We start from the raw sequence: 16,154 nt of genomic DNA, 5'->3' as shown, positions 1-16,154 counted from the left end.
AAGTGAGGCTGGGCTGGTGCCGCAGCTCACTTGGCTAATCCTGTGCCTGCAGCGCCTGCACCCCAGGTTCTAGTCCCGGTCGGGGCACCGGATTCTGTCCCGGTTGCTCCTCTTCCAGTCCAGCTCTCTGCTGTGGCCTGGGAGGGCAGTGGAGGATGGCTCAGGTCCTTGGGCCCTGCACCCGCATGGGAGACCAGGAGGAGGCACCTGGCTCCTGGCTTCGGATCAGCACAGCCCGCCAGCCACAGCAGCCACTTGGTGGGTGAACTGACGGAAAAAAGGAAGACCTTTCTCTCTGTCTCTCTCTCTCTTTGTCTAACTCTGCCTGTCAAAAAAAAAAAAAAAAAGTGAGTCTATCATTTTTCTTCTATTAGTTGAGCACACATATAAACATGGTCCATAGTCAGGATAAAGGGTATTTGCTGGGAAATAGGCATTCTGTACATCACTGATGAGAGTTTAAATTGGTATAACTTTTCTGAAAAGATAAATCATAATATAAATGTGTATGCTGTGACCAAATAACTAACTGCACTAACTGATTCTAAGTAGAAAGTTATACAAACGTACACAATGAAAATTCATCCATGTTTACCAGGGTTGCTTTTAATAGTGAAAATTCATAAACTTAGGGCTGGTTAAATTATGCTATAATAAATAGAAAAATTCTAAGTGTCATACAATGAATTCTGTAAAGTGTTTCATACATTGGGATTAAAGTTAGTATGTAGATTTGTATCATACTGGATATAAGTATACTTAATTGGTTGAATTATTAAAAATGAAAAACCAACATAGTTAACATTTCAGTTTTGTTAAAATGTCTAAATATGTACATGTGTCTACATGTGTTTTATTACATATTAAGTGTGTGTAACACATAATTTAGTGTTATTCTACTATTTTCTTATATTTTTCCTTGTTTTATTTTTCTTGCGGAATAATTGCTTCTGTAATAAAAATAACCATTAAAATTATTTTTAAATTGTTATTTAGGGTACCTGGAAGGAAAACACACTGAAATCATACAAATATTTTATTCTATTAATGCACTGAACTAAGAGATGCTCTGAAAAAAATTTTCAGAGAAAATGTTCTGGGAAAATAAAAGGAAATATATCTACATAAAGCCATTTATCTCTCTATTCACACAGATACACATAAATATTTATCTAGGGTCTATGTATGTATTACATGGGCAAACTACAAAAGAAAGCTTTTCAAAATGTTTATTTATTTTCCTCTATTGAAAGGCAGAGCAACAGAGAGAGACAGGGATCTCCTACCAATGGCTCACTCTTCAAAAGCCTGCGACAGCCAGAACTCCATCAGGTCTCCCAGATGGGTGGCAGGGACTCAAGTACTTGAACCATCATTCACCACTTCCCAAGACGCATTAGTTAGAAGCTGGATTGGAAGCAGAGTAGCCAGGACTCAAACTGGCTGTCAGATATGGGATACAGGTGCTCCAGACAGTGAGTTAACCCACTGTGCCACAACACTTTTCCCTAAAGGAAAATTTTTAAAAAGGACTTCAGAGTCCATAAAGTTACAAAATGCTAGTTCTTTATATACCTTGATAGATTCTACAATGCTTCTCCCACAATGCTTCTTCCCTACATCCCTTGGCATCCCTCCAGAATCTGGCATATGAAACTATGACTATGCTTTCCCCACTGTTAGTAACTAAGTTGAGAAAGAAATCAAACTGAAATGAAAATATGGCAACTTTTCTCTGAAAAGTATATGTAGCATCACCACTACACTCCTCACTCCCAAATCAACAGTTTTAAAGTAAGTATCATTCTAGGCAGTTGAGTTGACCAAACACATCATGTTTGCTTCCATTGTATGCGCGTATCTGACTTACTTTTTTCAACTTCAGGTTTCAGTCGTTTATTTTTGATGAGAATCTTTCTTTTGAGGTCATTGGGGGATGGCAAAGGTCTGCCTGGTTCGAGCTAAACAGAAAGAGTTGAATTAGTGAAAGGTGGTGCTTCTCCATCCTTCCAGTCCAGGGCAAGCATGCGTGGCTTGGGAGTCATACAACCCAGATCCACTAGATGGCAGTCAGTGCAGTTTTATGTGTTCATTCCCCAATCCAAATTAATCCCCTGCTTCCAATGTGAAAGCACAGACTAAGGCTGCAAACTTGAAATCTACAAGGTTTGCAGAGGTGTGCAGAAGTCCCCAGTTTCCCCAGTGGAGCTGAGGTATAAGCGGGGTTGGTGTTCAGGGAGAGGGTCCTATTTCGCTTCAGACCTTGTACCTTCTAAGTGTATGGTGAAATACAAGGCATCACACTGGGGAATCACAGTTGGTTTTTCCCAGATGAGATCTCCACATCCCTGAGTGTTTTCACTGTATAGTAAGCTTGTGTGCCCCATAGTTAATCTAACCTCAATACTTGGGATTACGGTTTTGAAAGTTCAATAAGGGGATCGAAGAGAGAATGGTCCTAATACTAGAATCTGAACTCCATATGGCTTCAGCCGCTACATGTATGTCAGGAAGGATGTATCCTTTTATCCAGAGAATTGTTCCAGATGTAGTTGTCCATTACTGATTCCCCCAACCATCCATCTCCACACCCAACCATTCACTTTCCACTCATTTAGAAAACCTATGTTTATCTTACTTGTGACCTGCAAGATACCATACATTTCTTGTCTCAAAATGAAACTTTCTGATGAAATGCTGCTCCTTTTAGGAAGTCTGAGGGAAGTGGTCCACTACCACCAATCCCTTTTTTTTTTTAACCAGGACATTGCCAACAAATTTGCAACACAGTCTGGACCATCTTCTTTTTCCACTGCATGCTGACATGTGTGTCCTGTTCCTATCCCTGTCCCAACTCCCCCTCCCCCACACACACTTGATTGAAAGCTCTTTCCTTCAGGGAGCAGGTGTCCCATTTACATGACCTATGCTTCCCAAATCCCTGCCATGTAGGTATATACCACTCCGCTGAAAAAACAGCAAGCACCTTAACCCAACCAGGAGACAGAAAGTGTTGTAAACGTATGGGCAGGGCACCTGCAGCAAAGAAGGAGGTACCTTTCTCTGAAGAGAGGAGAGAACTTCCACTTTGACTATGGCCTTGTCTTGAGTTGGCGAACTCAAGGGGCTTCCATTGCCTTGGCAGCTCATGACAAGAGCCTCGGGTGATTGCTGATGTCATAAATAAGAGTGTTGTTGTAAAATCAACAACAGGATTCACTGTGCTCCTACTCCCCATGTAGGATCTCTGTCCTTAATGTGTTGTACTATGCGAATTAACGGTATAACTAGTACTCAAACAGTACTTTATACTTTGTGTTTCTGTGTGGGTGCAAACTGTTGAAATCTTTACTTAGTATATACTAAATTGATCTTCTGTATATAAAGATAATTGAAAATGAATCTTGATGTGAATGGGATTTGAGAGGGAGAGGGAGATGGGATGGTTGCAGGTGGGAGGAAGGTTATGGGGGGAAAAAGCCTCTATAATCCAAAAGTAGTACCTTGGAAATTTATATTTATGAAATAAAAGTTAAAAAATAAAAAAAGAGCTACAGCAGGCTGAAAAAGAATCAGGTGAGGGGAGTAGTGGTTGCAGATAGCCTGGTCTCCCATATTTTTAGAGTTTTTGTAGACAGAGTTCTGACAAAAATTCATTGTTTTATTACCTAGAATATTCACGTGTAGCACAGATTACTGTCCTCATATCAGCTATTGAGATTTCTTTTTTCCACTTCTACCTCCTGCTGTTATGTCTGGCCCCACTGGAAGCTATTTGTCAATAGTGACTAAAACATTTTTCTACTATAGACTGTTTTGTAGTTTAATTTCATTAAAGTTTTGCTAAAAATAATTTTTGTGACAGTGGAGTTTAGCCTCTTGGAGTCACAGATCTTTACAAAAATGTGATGAACAATCTAGAATGATATGTATAAAAACACTGCATACAAGGCACAAGTCCCATAAATCCTATCTATGAGCCACAGGCTAATTCCTTGCTTTATGAAGAAATCAGCAGGTATAAATGAAGTTCAAAAATGTACATAGGCTCTTCAGAAACTTGTGGGAAATGGAATTAAAAGATTTTGGTGCAAAGATATTTTGAAATCCATGTGTAGTTTTTCCATAGTACACATTTTAATGAACTTTTTGAACACTCTTTGTATATGCGTACTTCAATTTTTTTGTACGAAAATAAACTTATCTTTTAATTCCATTTTCCCTGAACTTTTGAAGTCACCTCATATATATATATAAAACCTTGCTCAAGGATTTATTTTGGTGTTGGGAACTTGAATTTCAGGATCCTGTGACTTCAATACAGAACATTTCCACAGCAATAGGCTCCCAACTGAATCCCAGTGTGCACATCTGACTCATCTAGATGACTTTCTAAAGACATCATGCTCAGGCCTAATTCTGGATCAGTTTAATCAGCTGCTGAGTGATGCTCCAGCAGAGGGGTGTGTAACAGTTCCTCCAGGTGATTCTGACAAAGTTGAGAATGACTGCTGAATCTAGACTCTTGGCCTGGGTGCTTATGTAACTTTCAGGCTAAGATCTGAAAAAACATGAGACCCCAAAGAGCTGCAATGTGAAATTGAATCAGATGTTTATTTTATGTCTCCCTCTACATCCCTTCTGAACCATGATGAAAGCTTTCTGTACCAAAGAATTTAAATAAATATGAAGAAATTAAGCATTAGTCCTCCAGTACTACTTGACCCTTCAGAAATGAATTTCCAAACAAATCCATTCATGCTAGAAATATGGCTTGCTAAAAATACATACTGGATGTGATTCAAGCGCATGTTTCAACAGGAGATCCCCAAATAGATCTTCGCAATATTTGGACATCTTGTACTGTTGATATTTGCTGGAGAGAAAGAAGTGGCATTTGTAAATTGAAACATCCATTAACTGCCCAAGACTGAAAAAAAAAATACCCATTACTAGACAATTAAAGATCCCACTCTGCAAAATATAAGGGAACATCAAAATGTTTATGGAAAAGTGGAATTAAGTTAAATTTATTTTGGTGCACCACAACTTGGAAATCCATGCATAATGTTTCAGAATCGGCATTTTTCCTGAACATTTTGAACACCTCCTGTACACATGGAAATACAATTTTTTTCACCAAAACAAAATCTTTAATTTCATTTCTCATGAACTTTTTGAACTACATTCCTATATGACTGTCCTAAAGTTGACATCAGATGTACTTTTAAATATCACAAGTTTCGTGTGATTTTAAAAGAAGTAGATTCCACACCCACACTGAGAGCTGGTAAGAAGAATAAACAATGATTTCAAGCTAATGAAGTCTGATTTCAAATAGAATAATACTGCTAAGTCATCTAGCTCCATGGAACTCTAAGCAAGGTGTCCCAGTTTCTGAGCTCTGTTTCCAGCAACGGTTTCTTTCTTTTTTTTTGACAGGCAGAGTGGACAGTGAGAGAGAGAGACAGAGAGAAAGGTCTTCCTTTGCCATTGGTTCACTCTCCAATGGCCGCCGCGCTGCGGCCAGTGCACCACGCTGATCCGATGGCAGGAGCCAGGTACTTATCCTGGTCTCCCATGGGGTGCAGGGCCCAAGTACTTGGGCCATCCTCCACTGCACTCCCTGGTCACAGCAGAGAGCTGGCCTGGAAGAGGGGCAACCGGGAAAGAATCCGGTGCCCTGACCGGGACTAGAACCCGGTGTGCCAGCGCCTCAAGGCGGAGGATTAGCCTAGTGAGCCCCGGCGCCGGCCCCAGCAAGGGTTTCTAAAACACATTAAGACAACTTGGTATTTTTCGGAGGGGACTTTTTTTTTTTTCTGGTTTTTTGATTCCCACCTCTATCCTACCCACATATGACTGTAGGTCCTTCCTAGAGGATGGCTGGTACTTAGCACCTCACTAAACAAACTGTTTAGTTATTTTAAAAAAATTTAGCACGGGAGTGGGGAGTGGGAGTTGGGGGAACAAAACCACTAAGGTAGAATGAATCATTATACCTGCAGTGATTTTCAAAGGAGAGAATTACAGGATATTCAGATGTGACAAATGCAGTTTCCTTGATGGCTTGAATTACATCCTTTAAAGATAAAAGAGTGTTAATGAAAAAACAATAAGATAATCAGAGGCTACTAACAGATCCTTTCAGAAAGTCAGTTTCTGCAATCCAGACCTGGAGAACCCATGAACCTTATAACCCCCTCACCTTGACTCCCCTGTACTTAGAACCAAGGTACAATTAACAGCTAATTACATTTTTTTTCAAAGACAGCTTTTACTTTTTCAAAGTTATGCTGCTATTAGATTATTCATCTAACTCCCATGGCAGTTACTTTCCCAATAATCCAAGGATTCAGGGCTCACTTTTCTCCTTGAGAAGCAGGCAAGCTTTTGGTCCAATGACTTACACTACAGACCACTCTTCAACTCCTCCCACCTGGAGAAATGTGTTTGTCATAAACTCAGAATTGGCACAAGTTTTATTGACTGTCTTCCATGTTTGAGAATCAGTTTTGGGCTACATTTAATTAATGTGACACAGATCCCTGGGTACTGATGCGACACTTGTAATACCACTTGTGTTATATTAGCCTATGGAAGAGCAGATGGCACAGGAGGGGATTGTCCTTGGTTACGTGACATGTGAGGTAAAACAGGGGAGTGCTGTGGTTGCCCTGACTGTAACACAGACTGTAGTCCCTTGAAACAACTTTTCAGTGAGCTGAATGTAGCCCCTACCTAACCTCAGCTACTCTATGAAAAAATTGCTGGACTTAGAGATAGTTTGTATTAGTCTCTGTTTAGCTTTGGAAAGAGGCTTTGATCCAACACTTTCATAATTCCCAAATTCTTACTGATTTGGAGCTAATCATGAAGCCAAGTCCTTACACCCTAATGGGTCCTTGGCTTGCAGTTCCTCTTCTAAGATTAAAAACAGAATCCAGACCCTGAATCATAAAGACTTGATAAAATTGTACCAACAGTTAAGACAGGTCACATCTAAAAGCTAGCTTCTATTTGGAGAGTTTGCAGCAACTCATTGGTGCTAATCAAACAAATATTCAGTCTATCCTCAGACCCAGACAGACTGAAGCCTACTTTTGCCAGTCCAAAGGAAACTCACTGGCCCTCATCCCCATCACTGACCACCTGCTCTGTGGACCAACCAGAAGGCAAAATATAAGCTGATTACATGCAGCTCATCCCCAGCTTTGAACTGCAAGATTCATTGTCTTTTCTTTTCTTTTCTTTTTTTTTTTTTCTTTGGACAGGCAGAGTGGACAGTGAGAGAGAGAGAGACAGAGAGAAAGGTCTTCCTTTGCCATTGGTTCACCCTCCAATGGCTGCCGTGGCCAGCGTGCTGCGACCGGCACACCACACTGATCCGAAGGCAGGAGCCAGGTGCTTATCCTGGTCTCCCACGGGGTGCAGGGCCCAAGCACTTGGGCCATCCTCCACTGCACTCCCTGGCCATAGCAGAGAGCTGGCCTGGAAGAGGGGCAACCAGGACAGAATCTGGCACCCCGACCGGGACTAGAACCTGGTGTGCCGGCGCCGCTAGGTGGAGGATTAGCCTATTGAGCCACGGCGCCGGCCGATTCATTATCTTTAATCCCTTGAAGAGTCTGGGTATTGAGGGAATTGAGCATTAGCTGCCTGAATCTTTGCTTTGTGCTTTGCAGTAGACACCTCATTTCTTCCAGCACCCTGGTGTCTGTGACTGGCTTGCTGGTGTCGGGTAAGTGGACCCAGCTTTGAGGTTCTATAGCAACTCCTGCAACCAGTTTTAGGGGTTTTCAGTAACAACCACAGCACAAGTCACATTACTCAATGAAACTCAATATTTTACAATAGTTATCTAGGGAAGTTTATTTGAAGGATAATGGCCAAGGTTAGATAATCTTGGAATTTTTTATTGAGACATCCTTAGAGATGATGTGGTTATTTAGTTATTCTTGAGGAAGGTAGTTCTCAGGTAAAAATGATTGTGACCTTTTATTGCCCATCTGAATTACACAAGAATTACTCTGAGTGAAAATTCGGCTCTGCCCTTATTTTCTTCCTCATCTCACTGCAACCTGAATGACCCTCCTTTTCCATTATACATCCTCATTAGGCTACTTAATTCTCTAAGAATGGATATCACCTTTCCTGTCAGTTTGGCTGGCTGTGTAAATTCATGGCTTCCCACTGGAATTATACTCTTGATACTTCTCAGGAAGCACAATCTTGAATCCACCGCTGGTCAAAATTCATCAATATCTTGACTAAGAGAAATGACATGCATAGAATATCCTGGGAATGGGGCATAGGCACCTGTTTTAGAAAATACCCCTGGTGGTTTCTATTCAAGGGTGTAGGTGAAACCTATTGCCCCAGATGTTGTAGTATCTATTCTGAGTTACATCAAATCATTGGAGTATTGGCCAGCCACATAATTTCATTTTTTTTGACTCATCTTTTGGTAGTTGCTATGGTTTAAGTATGTCTTAAACTATGGTTTAAGTGTGTCTCTCAAGAGTTCTGATGTTGAAGTTTGAGCCACATTGTGAGGTAGGAAGAGGGTGGAAACTTCTGATTATTGTGTTTAGAGTGGGGTCTTTGGGAGGTGGTGAAGGGTCTAATACCCATCGTGGGATATTTAGAGGGTGAAAACTTCACTGACTATAACACATAAGAAGTTGGAGCACTAGGAGTTTATGAGGATTAGACAAGATCATCAGGGTTGAACTCTCATGATTGAATACTGCTGGAGAGAGGTAGAGAGAGAGAGAGAGAGAGAGAGAGAGAGAGAGAGACTACTAGTATACACATAGGTGTTCCATGCTTTCCCATGTGATGCCCTGTGTTGCATCTAGTATTTCTTTATACTAACAGAGAGTAGATTAATATGGCAGAATATCATGGGCACATTGAGACACACTAAGAAACCGGCTTTCAGACCACACATTGAGATCACCAAAAGGCCATTACCAAGATGTATGTTTGTGAAACTACAGAAACCCCTCTGAGGATCCTCAAAAAATTTCTCACTGGTGATAACTCTATGTCTCTTATATGGGTCCTGTGAAGTTTCTCTCCTTACCCCTAGTTCTAGAAAATTTGGAGCCCAATTTGCAGTCTAACATACATCTATAGGATTTACTGACAAGCATTCATAAATTCAAGCCTCATTATCTAATTCCCTTATTCTTCTTGGTCCTATTTATAATCTATTTTTCCTGCATTCTATTTGTCTTTTTATGACACTTTGATGAGTTCAGAAATAATGCAAACTTAGTAAGCAAATAAGTAGATGAAAACATAAAAGATTTCTTAAGGAAGTAAAACTAGGTAGATCTGTCAAAGACGCCTCATTAGGTAGCACAGTCACCATTTGAAAGCAGGTAAAATATAGCATGAAGAGATACGAAGTAGGAAAACCATTTGTCTTGACTATCTCCTCAAAACTGGAAGAAAAGCACATAAAGGTATAATGCTTGAGAAAATGAGTAATTTGTTTTCTTCTCTCCATCTCTCCATTGCCTTAATTTTCATAGTAGTTGGAAAAGCTTTGACTGTGTCAATTTAAAACTTACCTTAAAAAGGATATCTGTGCACATTGCTTTTCCATGAGTTATTATAGGTTCTTGGTCTTCACCTTTTCCATCCCAACAGTCTAGTTCAACACATCTAGGAGCAAAGTGAAAAAGGTAACACTGAATCCTTACAACAAAACAGTGTATGTACAAAGTAAAAGAAAGACTTCAAAATAAGTTGATTTCTTACAGAATAGATGATAGATTGAAGTAACATGATTATTTCATGGCACATGCATACAGGTTAAAACCACATTACAGGCAGGCGCCGCGGCTCAATAGGCTAATCCTCCTGCGGCGCCGGCACACCGGGTTCTAGTTCAAGTCAGGGCACCGGATTCTGTCCCAGTTGCCCCTCTTCCAGGCCAGCTCTCTGCTGTGGCCAGGGAGTGCAGTGGAGGATGGCCCACGTCCTTGGGCCCTGCACCCGCACGGGAGACCAGGAGAAGCACCTGGCTCCTGGCTTTGGATCAGCGTGGTGCGGCGGCCGTAGCGCACCAGCCGCGGCGGCCAATGGAGGGTGAACCAATGGCAAAGGAAGACCTTTCTCTCTGTCTGTCTCTCTCTCACTGTCCACTCTGCCTGTCAAAAAAAAAAAAAAAAAAAAGAAAAAAAAAAAAGAAAGAAAAAAAAAAAGAAAGAAAAAAAAAAGAAAGAAAAAGAAAAAAAAAAGAAAGAAAAAGAAAAAAAAAAGAAAGAAAAGAAAAAAAACACATTACATTACTCATCTACTGGTGTGATCCAAAGTGGACTGAGTTGTATAAAAAGAGAAATTTGATACATCTAACAAGTAGTATGATCCTGGTTAAAATCCTACAGATGACAAAGCTGTGACCTTATTTTACTAAATCTGTACATACGAAATATATGAAACTTGTATAACTTAAATAAAGTTAAAAAAAATTCAATTTGGTCAAAACTGGGCAAATTTGAATATGGGCTAGGTTTTATATGTTAAAAATTATTTTTCTGAGGCTGGTGCTGTGGCATAACAGGTAAAGCTGCTGCCTGCAGTGCTGGTAATCCATATGGGCACCAGTTCGAGTTTTGGCTGCTCCACTTCCATTCCAGCTCTCTGCTATGGCCTGGAAAAGCAGTGGAAAAGGCCCAAGTCCTTGGGCCCCTGCATCCATGTGGGAGACCCAGAAGAAGCTCTTGCCTCCTGGCTTCGGAATGGCTTAGCTCCAGCTGTTGTGGCCATCTGAAGTCTTCCATGGATGAAAGACTTCTCTGTCTCTCTCTCTCTCTGTGGCTGCCTCTCTGAAACAATGACTTTCAAGTAAATAAACAAAATCTTAAAAAAATTATTTTTTAAAAATTTTGGTCAATAGAATAATGTTACCTTGGCCATATTGGAAAATATTTTTGTTTTAGTAATTTATACTGAAATATGACGGTACTTCCAAAACTTCATGGAAATATGGAATTAAAAGAATTTTATTTTGGTGCAAAAATATTGAAATTCATAAAATCTTTTTTTTTTTTTACAAATGAACCTTTTTAATATCCCTCATACAAACAGTATGAATGGCAGCAGTGATGTAGCTAATTGGGAGTTTTAAAAAAATAGAGTATTGCTGGGCCGGCGCCTCAGCTCACTAGGCTAATCCTCCGCCTTGCAGCGCCGGCACACCGGGTTCTAGTCCCGGTCGGGGTGCCAGATTCTTTCCCGGTTGCCCCTCTTCCAGGCCAGCTCTCTGATGTGGCCAGGAAGTGCAGTGGAGATTGGCCCAAGTGCTTGGGCCCTGCACACCATGGGAGACCAGGATAAGTACCTGGCTACTGCCATCGGATCAGCGTGGTGTGCCGGCCGCAGCATACCAGCCGCGGCGGCCATTGGAGGGTGAACCAATGGCAAAGGAAGACCTTTCTCTCTGTCTCTCTCTCTCTCACTGTCCACTCTGTCTGTCAAAAAAAAAATAGAGTATTGCTGAAATGATAAGAAAAAAAATGATGTAGCTACATTTCCTATTTTTCACTTTCAACATTTTAAATCTCATATATTTGCCAGTCTCTGTAAAAAGAAAACCATTTTCAAGTTTTTGAACTTTTAACATTAAAAAAAGCTAAATTTGTGAGTACCTATAACCAATAATAAACTTAACAGAACTTCTTAAAATACATGCTATCTCTTTTGCAATTTTTTTTACAGGGAGGAAAAAGAATTTGCCCTATTTTCATTGAAATTAAATTGAATATAACAAAATTGAATACAATGTCACTGCAATCTATGCCTTCACACAGTTCTTTTTTTCCCCCAAAGAAACCATAAGTACAAATTTTATAAGTACAACTTCAGGAATATAGTCATTCTTCCCATTATACCCACCCTCTTACCCCACCTCCTCCTCCCTCTCCCATTCCCAGTCCGATTCTCCATTAAGAAAAAAAAAAAAAACAACACAACTATTCCTTGACAGTCAAGATAAGGGTCACTGCTTCTCAAAGTGTCAATTTCACTTCTACATCTTTCTTTAGTTACCACAGACCAGGGAGAACATATGGTATTTATTCCTTTGGGGCTGGCTTGTTTCACTAAGTATGATGTTTTCCAGATTCATCATTTTGTTGCAAATGAACAGATTTCATTTTATTTACTGCTGTATAGAATACATATCCCAAAATTCTTTAACCAGTCTTCAGTTGACAGCATTTAGGCTGATTCCATGTCTCAGCTACTGTGAATTGAGCTGCAATAAATATGGGAGTGCAGATAACTGTTTTATTTGCTGATTTCATTTCCCTTGGGTAAATTCCAAGGAGTGGGATGGCTGGATCATATGGTAGGTCTACATTCAGATTTCTTTTTTTTTTAATATTCATTTATGTATTTGAAAGTCAGAGTTACATAGAGAGAGGAGAGAGAGAGATTGAGAGAGAAAGAGTCTTCCATCCATTGGTTCACTCCCCAATTGGCCACAATGGCTGGAGGTGTACTGATCTGAAACCAGGAGCTTCTGGGTTTCCCATGCGGGTGCAGGGGCCCAAGGACCTGGGCTTTCCCAGGCCTGGGCTTCCCTAGGCCACAGCAGAGTTGGATTGGAAGTGGAGCAGCTGGGTATCAAACCAGTGCCCATATGGGATGCTGGCGCTTCAGTCCAGGGTGTTAACCCACTGTGCCACAGCACTGGCCCCTATATTCAGATTTCTGAGGTATCTCCAAACTGATTTACATAGTGGTTTTACCAGTTTACATTCCCACCAACCGTGGATTAAGGTACCTTTTCTCCAATATCCTCACCAGAACTAGCTGTTTGTTGATTTCTGTTGAAAGCCATTCTAACTGGGGTGAGGTGAAACCTCATTGTGGTTTTGATTTGCATTTCCCTGATGGCTAGTGATCCTAAGCATTTTTTCACGTGACTGCTAGTCATCTGGGTTTCCTCTTTTGAAAAATGTCTATTTAAGTCCTTGGCCCATTTCTTACCTGGGTTGTCTGTATTGCTGTTGTTGAGTTTCTTGATCTCTTTATATATTCTTCTTTATTAATACCTTATAGTTGCATTGTTTGCAAATAATTTCTCCCATTCTGTCAGCTGCCTCTTCACTTTGCTGAGTGCTTCTTTTGCAGTACAGAAGCTTCTCAATTTGATGTAATCCCATTTGTTAATGTTGGCTTTGATTTCCTGTGCCTCAGGAACATTTTGAATGGATTTCCACGTAAGGTGTAAATAGGGTTCCTGCTTCATACTTCTGCAGGTGGAAATCCAGTTTTCCCAGAACCATTTGTTGCAGAGACTGTCCTTGCTACAGCGATTGGTTTTAGCTCTTTGGTCAAATATAAGTTGGTTGTAAATCCTGGATTGATTTCTGGCATTTCTATTCTGTTGCATTGGTCTATCAATCTGTTTTTGTATCAGTACCAGGCTGTTTTGATTATAACTGCCTTATAGTATGTCTTGAAATTTGGTATTGTGATGCCTCTGAATTTGTTTTTATTGTGTAAGATTGATTTAGTATTCGAGGTCTCCTGTGTTTCAATATGAGTTTCAGCATCATTTTCTCTAGATCTGAGAAAAATGTCATTGGTATTTTGATTGATATTGCACTGAATCAGTAAATTGCTTTCAGAATAATGGACCATGTAATGTTCCAACCATGAACATGGAAGATTTTTCCATTTTTGTATCTTCTTCTATTTCTTTCTTTAATGTCTTATAATTCTCATCATAGAGATCTTTGACATCCTTGGTTAAATTTATTTCAAGGTACTTGATTTTTTTGGTAGCTATTCTGAATGAGATCAATCTTAGAAGTTCTTTTCCAGCCATGGCATTGTCTATGCATACAAAGGCTGTTGATTTTTGTGTATTGATTTTATATCCTGCTACTTTACCAAACTCTTCTATGAGTTCCTATCGTCTCCTGGAGGAGTCTTTTGGATCCCCTATATATAGAATCATGCCATCTGCAAATAGGGATAGATTCACTTCTCATTCCTGATTTGAATCTCTTTGATTTCTTTTTCTTTTCTAATGGCTCTGGTTAAAACTCCTAGGACTATAGTGAATACCAATAGTGAAATTGGGCATCCTTGTCTGGTTCCAGATCTCAGTAAGAAAGCTTCCAATTTTCCCCCTTTAATAGGATACTGGCCATGGGTTTGTCATAAATTGCCTTGATTGTGTTGAGGAACATTCCTTCAAAACCCAGTTTGCTTAGAATTTTCAATCATGAATAGGTGTTGTATTTTATCAAATGCTTTCATTGAATCTATTGAGATAATCAAATGCTTTTTATTCTTCAGTTTGTTAATGTGATGTATCACATTGATTGATTTGTGAATGTTGAGCCATCCTTACATACGAGGGATAAATCCCACTTGGTCCAGATGAATATTTCTGATATGTTGTTGGATTCAAATGGCTAGAATTTTGTTGAGGATTTCTGCATCTATATTCATCAGGGAAACTGGTCTGTAGTTCTTTTTCTGTTGTATCTTTTTCAGGTTTAGGAATTAAGGTGATTCTAGCTTCATAGAAAGCATCTGGGAGGATTCTCTCCCTTTCAACTGTTTTGAATAACCTGAGAAGAATTGGAGTTAGTTCTTTAAATGTCTGGTAGAATTTGGCAGTGAAGCCCTCTGGTCCTGGGCTTTTCTTTGTTCGGGGGGAGGGTGTCTTTATTACTGATTCAATTTCTGTCGTGGTAATGGGTCTGTTTAAGTTTTCTGTGTCTTAATGGCTCAATTTAGATAGGTTTTATGTGTCCAGGAATCTATCCATTTCTTCTAGGTTTCCCAGTTTTTTGGCATACAGCCTTTTATAGTTATTTCTGATGATTCTTTTTTATTTCTGTGGTGTCTGTTGTTACATTTCCTTTTTCATCTCTAATTTTATTGATTTGGGTCTTCTCTCTTGTTTTTTTGGTTAGTTGTGCCAATGATGTGTCAATTTTGTTTATTTTTTTCAAAAACCAGCTTTTTATTTTGCTTATCTTTTGTATTTTTTTTTGTTTCTATTTTGTTGATTCTTCTCTAATTTCTTTTCTCCTACTAGCTTTGGGTTTGGTTTCCTGTTGTTTTTCTAGATCTTTAAGATGCATTGATATCTCATTTATAGGTGCCTTTCCAACTTCTTGACATAGGCACCAATTGCTATAAACTTTCCTCTTAACACTGCTTTTGCTGTATTCCATAAGTTTTGATACACTGTATGTCATCTTAATTTGTTTCCAGAAAATTTTTTTTCTCTTTTGATTTCTTCTATGACCCACTGTACATTCAGGAGCATGTTGTTCAGTCTCCATGTGTTTGCTTATGTTCTAGTGATTCCTGAGTTGCTGATTTCCAGCTTCACTCCTCTGTGGTCTGGGAAGATGCATGGTATGATTTTGATTTTTTTGAATTTTCGAAGACTTGTTTTATAGCCTAGCATGTGGTCAATCCTAGATAAGGTTCTATGTACAGGTGAGAACAATGTGTATTCTGCAACTGTAGCATGAAAAGTTCTGTAGATATCTGTTGGTCTATAGCGTCAATTACCTCTGCTGTTTTCTTGCTGATTTTCTGTCTGGTTAATCTGTTCATTGCTGAAAGTGGGGTATTGAAGTCCCCCATTACTATTTTTTTAAAGATTTATTTATTTATTTATTTGAAAGTCAGAGTTACACAGAGAGAGGAGAGGCAGAGAGAGAGAGAGAGAGGAAGAGAGAGTGAGAGAGAGAGAGGTCTTCTATCTGATGGTTCACTCCCCAGTTGGCCGCACGTCCAGAGCTGTGCCGATCTGAAGCCAGGAGCCAGGAGCTTCTTCTGGGTCTCCCACGTGGGTGCAGAGGCCCAAGAATTGGGGCCAATTTCTACTACTTTCCCAGGTCATAGCAGAGAGCTGGATGGGAAGTGGAGCATCTGGGTCTAGAACTGGTGCCCATATGGGATGCTAGCACTTCAGGCCAGGGCATTAACCCACTGCGCCACAGCACCGCTCCCCCACTATTACTATTGTATTTGAGTCTATGTCTCCCTTTAGATTCCTCAACATTTCTTTTAAATAGCCAAGTGCCCTGTAATTAGGTGCATATATGTTTACAATAGTCACATCTTCCTGTTGAATTGATCCCTTAAACATTATGTAG

At 39.9% G+C, this 16,154-nt stretch overlaps 1 protein-coding gene across 37 annotated transcripts in view; it reads right to left on the bottom strand.

The window, feature by feature from the left end:
• The window catches only part of PLCB4 (phospholipase C beta 4), a 439,427-nt gene that overhangs the window by 71,296 nt on the left and 351,977 nt on the right, over positions 1–16,154 (bottom strand). For all 37 annotated transcript variants that reach the window (XM_070052074.1, XM_051846249.2, XM_051846237.2 and 34 more), the window contains 4 exons: positions 9,582–9,675; positions 6,003–6,082; positions 4,792–4,876; positions 1,871–1,961 (listed from right to left, as the gene is read on the bottom strand). In XM_070052074.1, coding sequence (XP_069908175.1) covers positions 1,871–1,961; positions 4,792–4,876; positions 6,003–6,082; positions 9,582–9,675 — 350 coding nt within the window. The remainder of the gene's footprint in view (positions 1–1,870; positions 1,962–4,791; positions 4,877–6,002; positions 6,083–9,581; positions 9,676–16,154) is intronic.

Source organism: Oryctolagus cuniculus, chromosome 11 (genome assembly GCF_964237555.1).
Source record: "Oryctolagus cuniculus chromosome 11, mOryCun1.1, whole genome shotgun sequence".
Classification (NCBI taxonomy): Eukaryota; Metazoa; Chordata; class Mammalia; order Lagomorpha; family Leporidae; genus Oryctolagus; species Oryctolagus cuniculus.
Note: the sequence above shows the minus strand (reverse complement) of the source record. Positions and strands in the feature narration are given on the sequence as shown.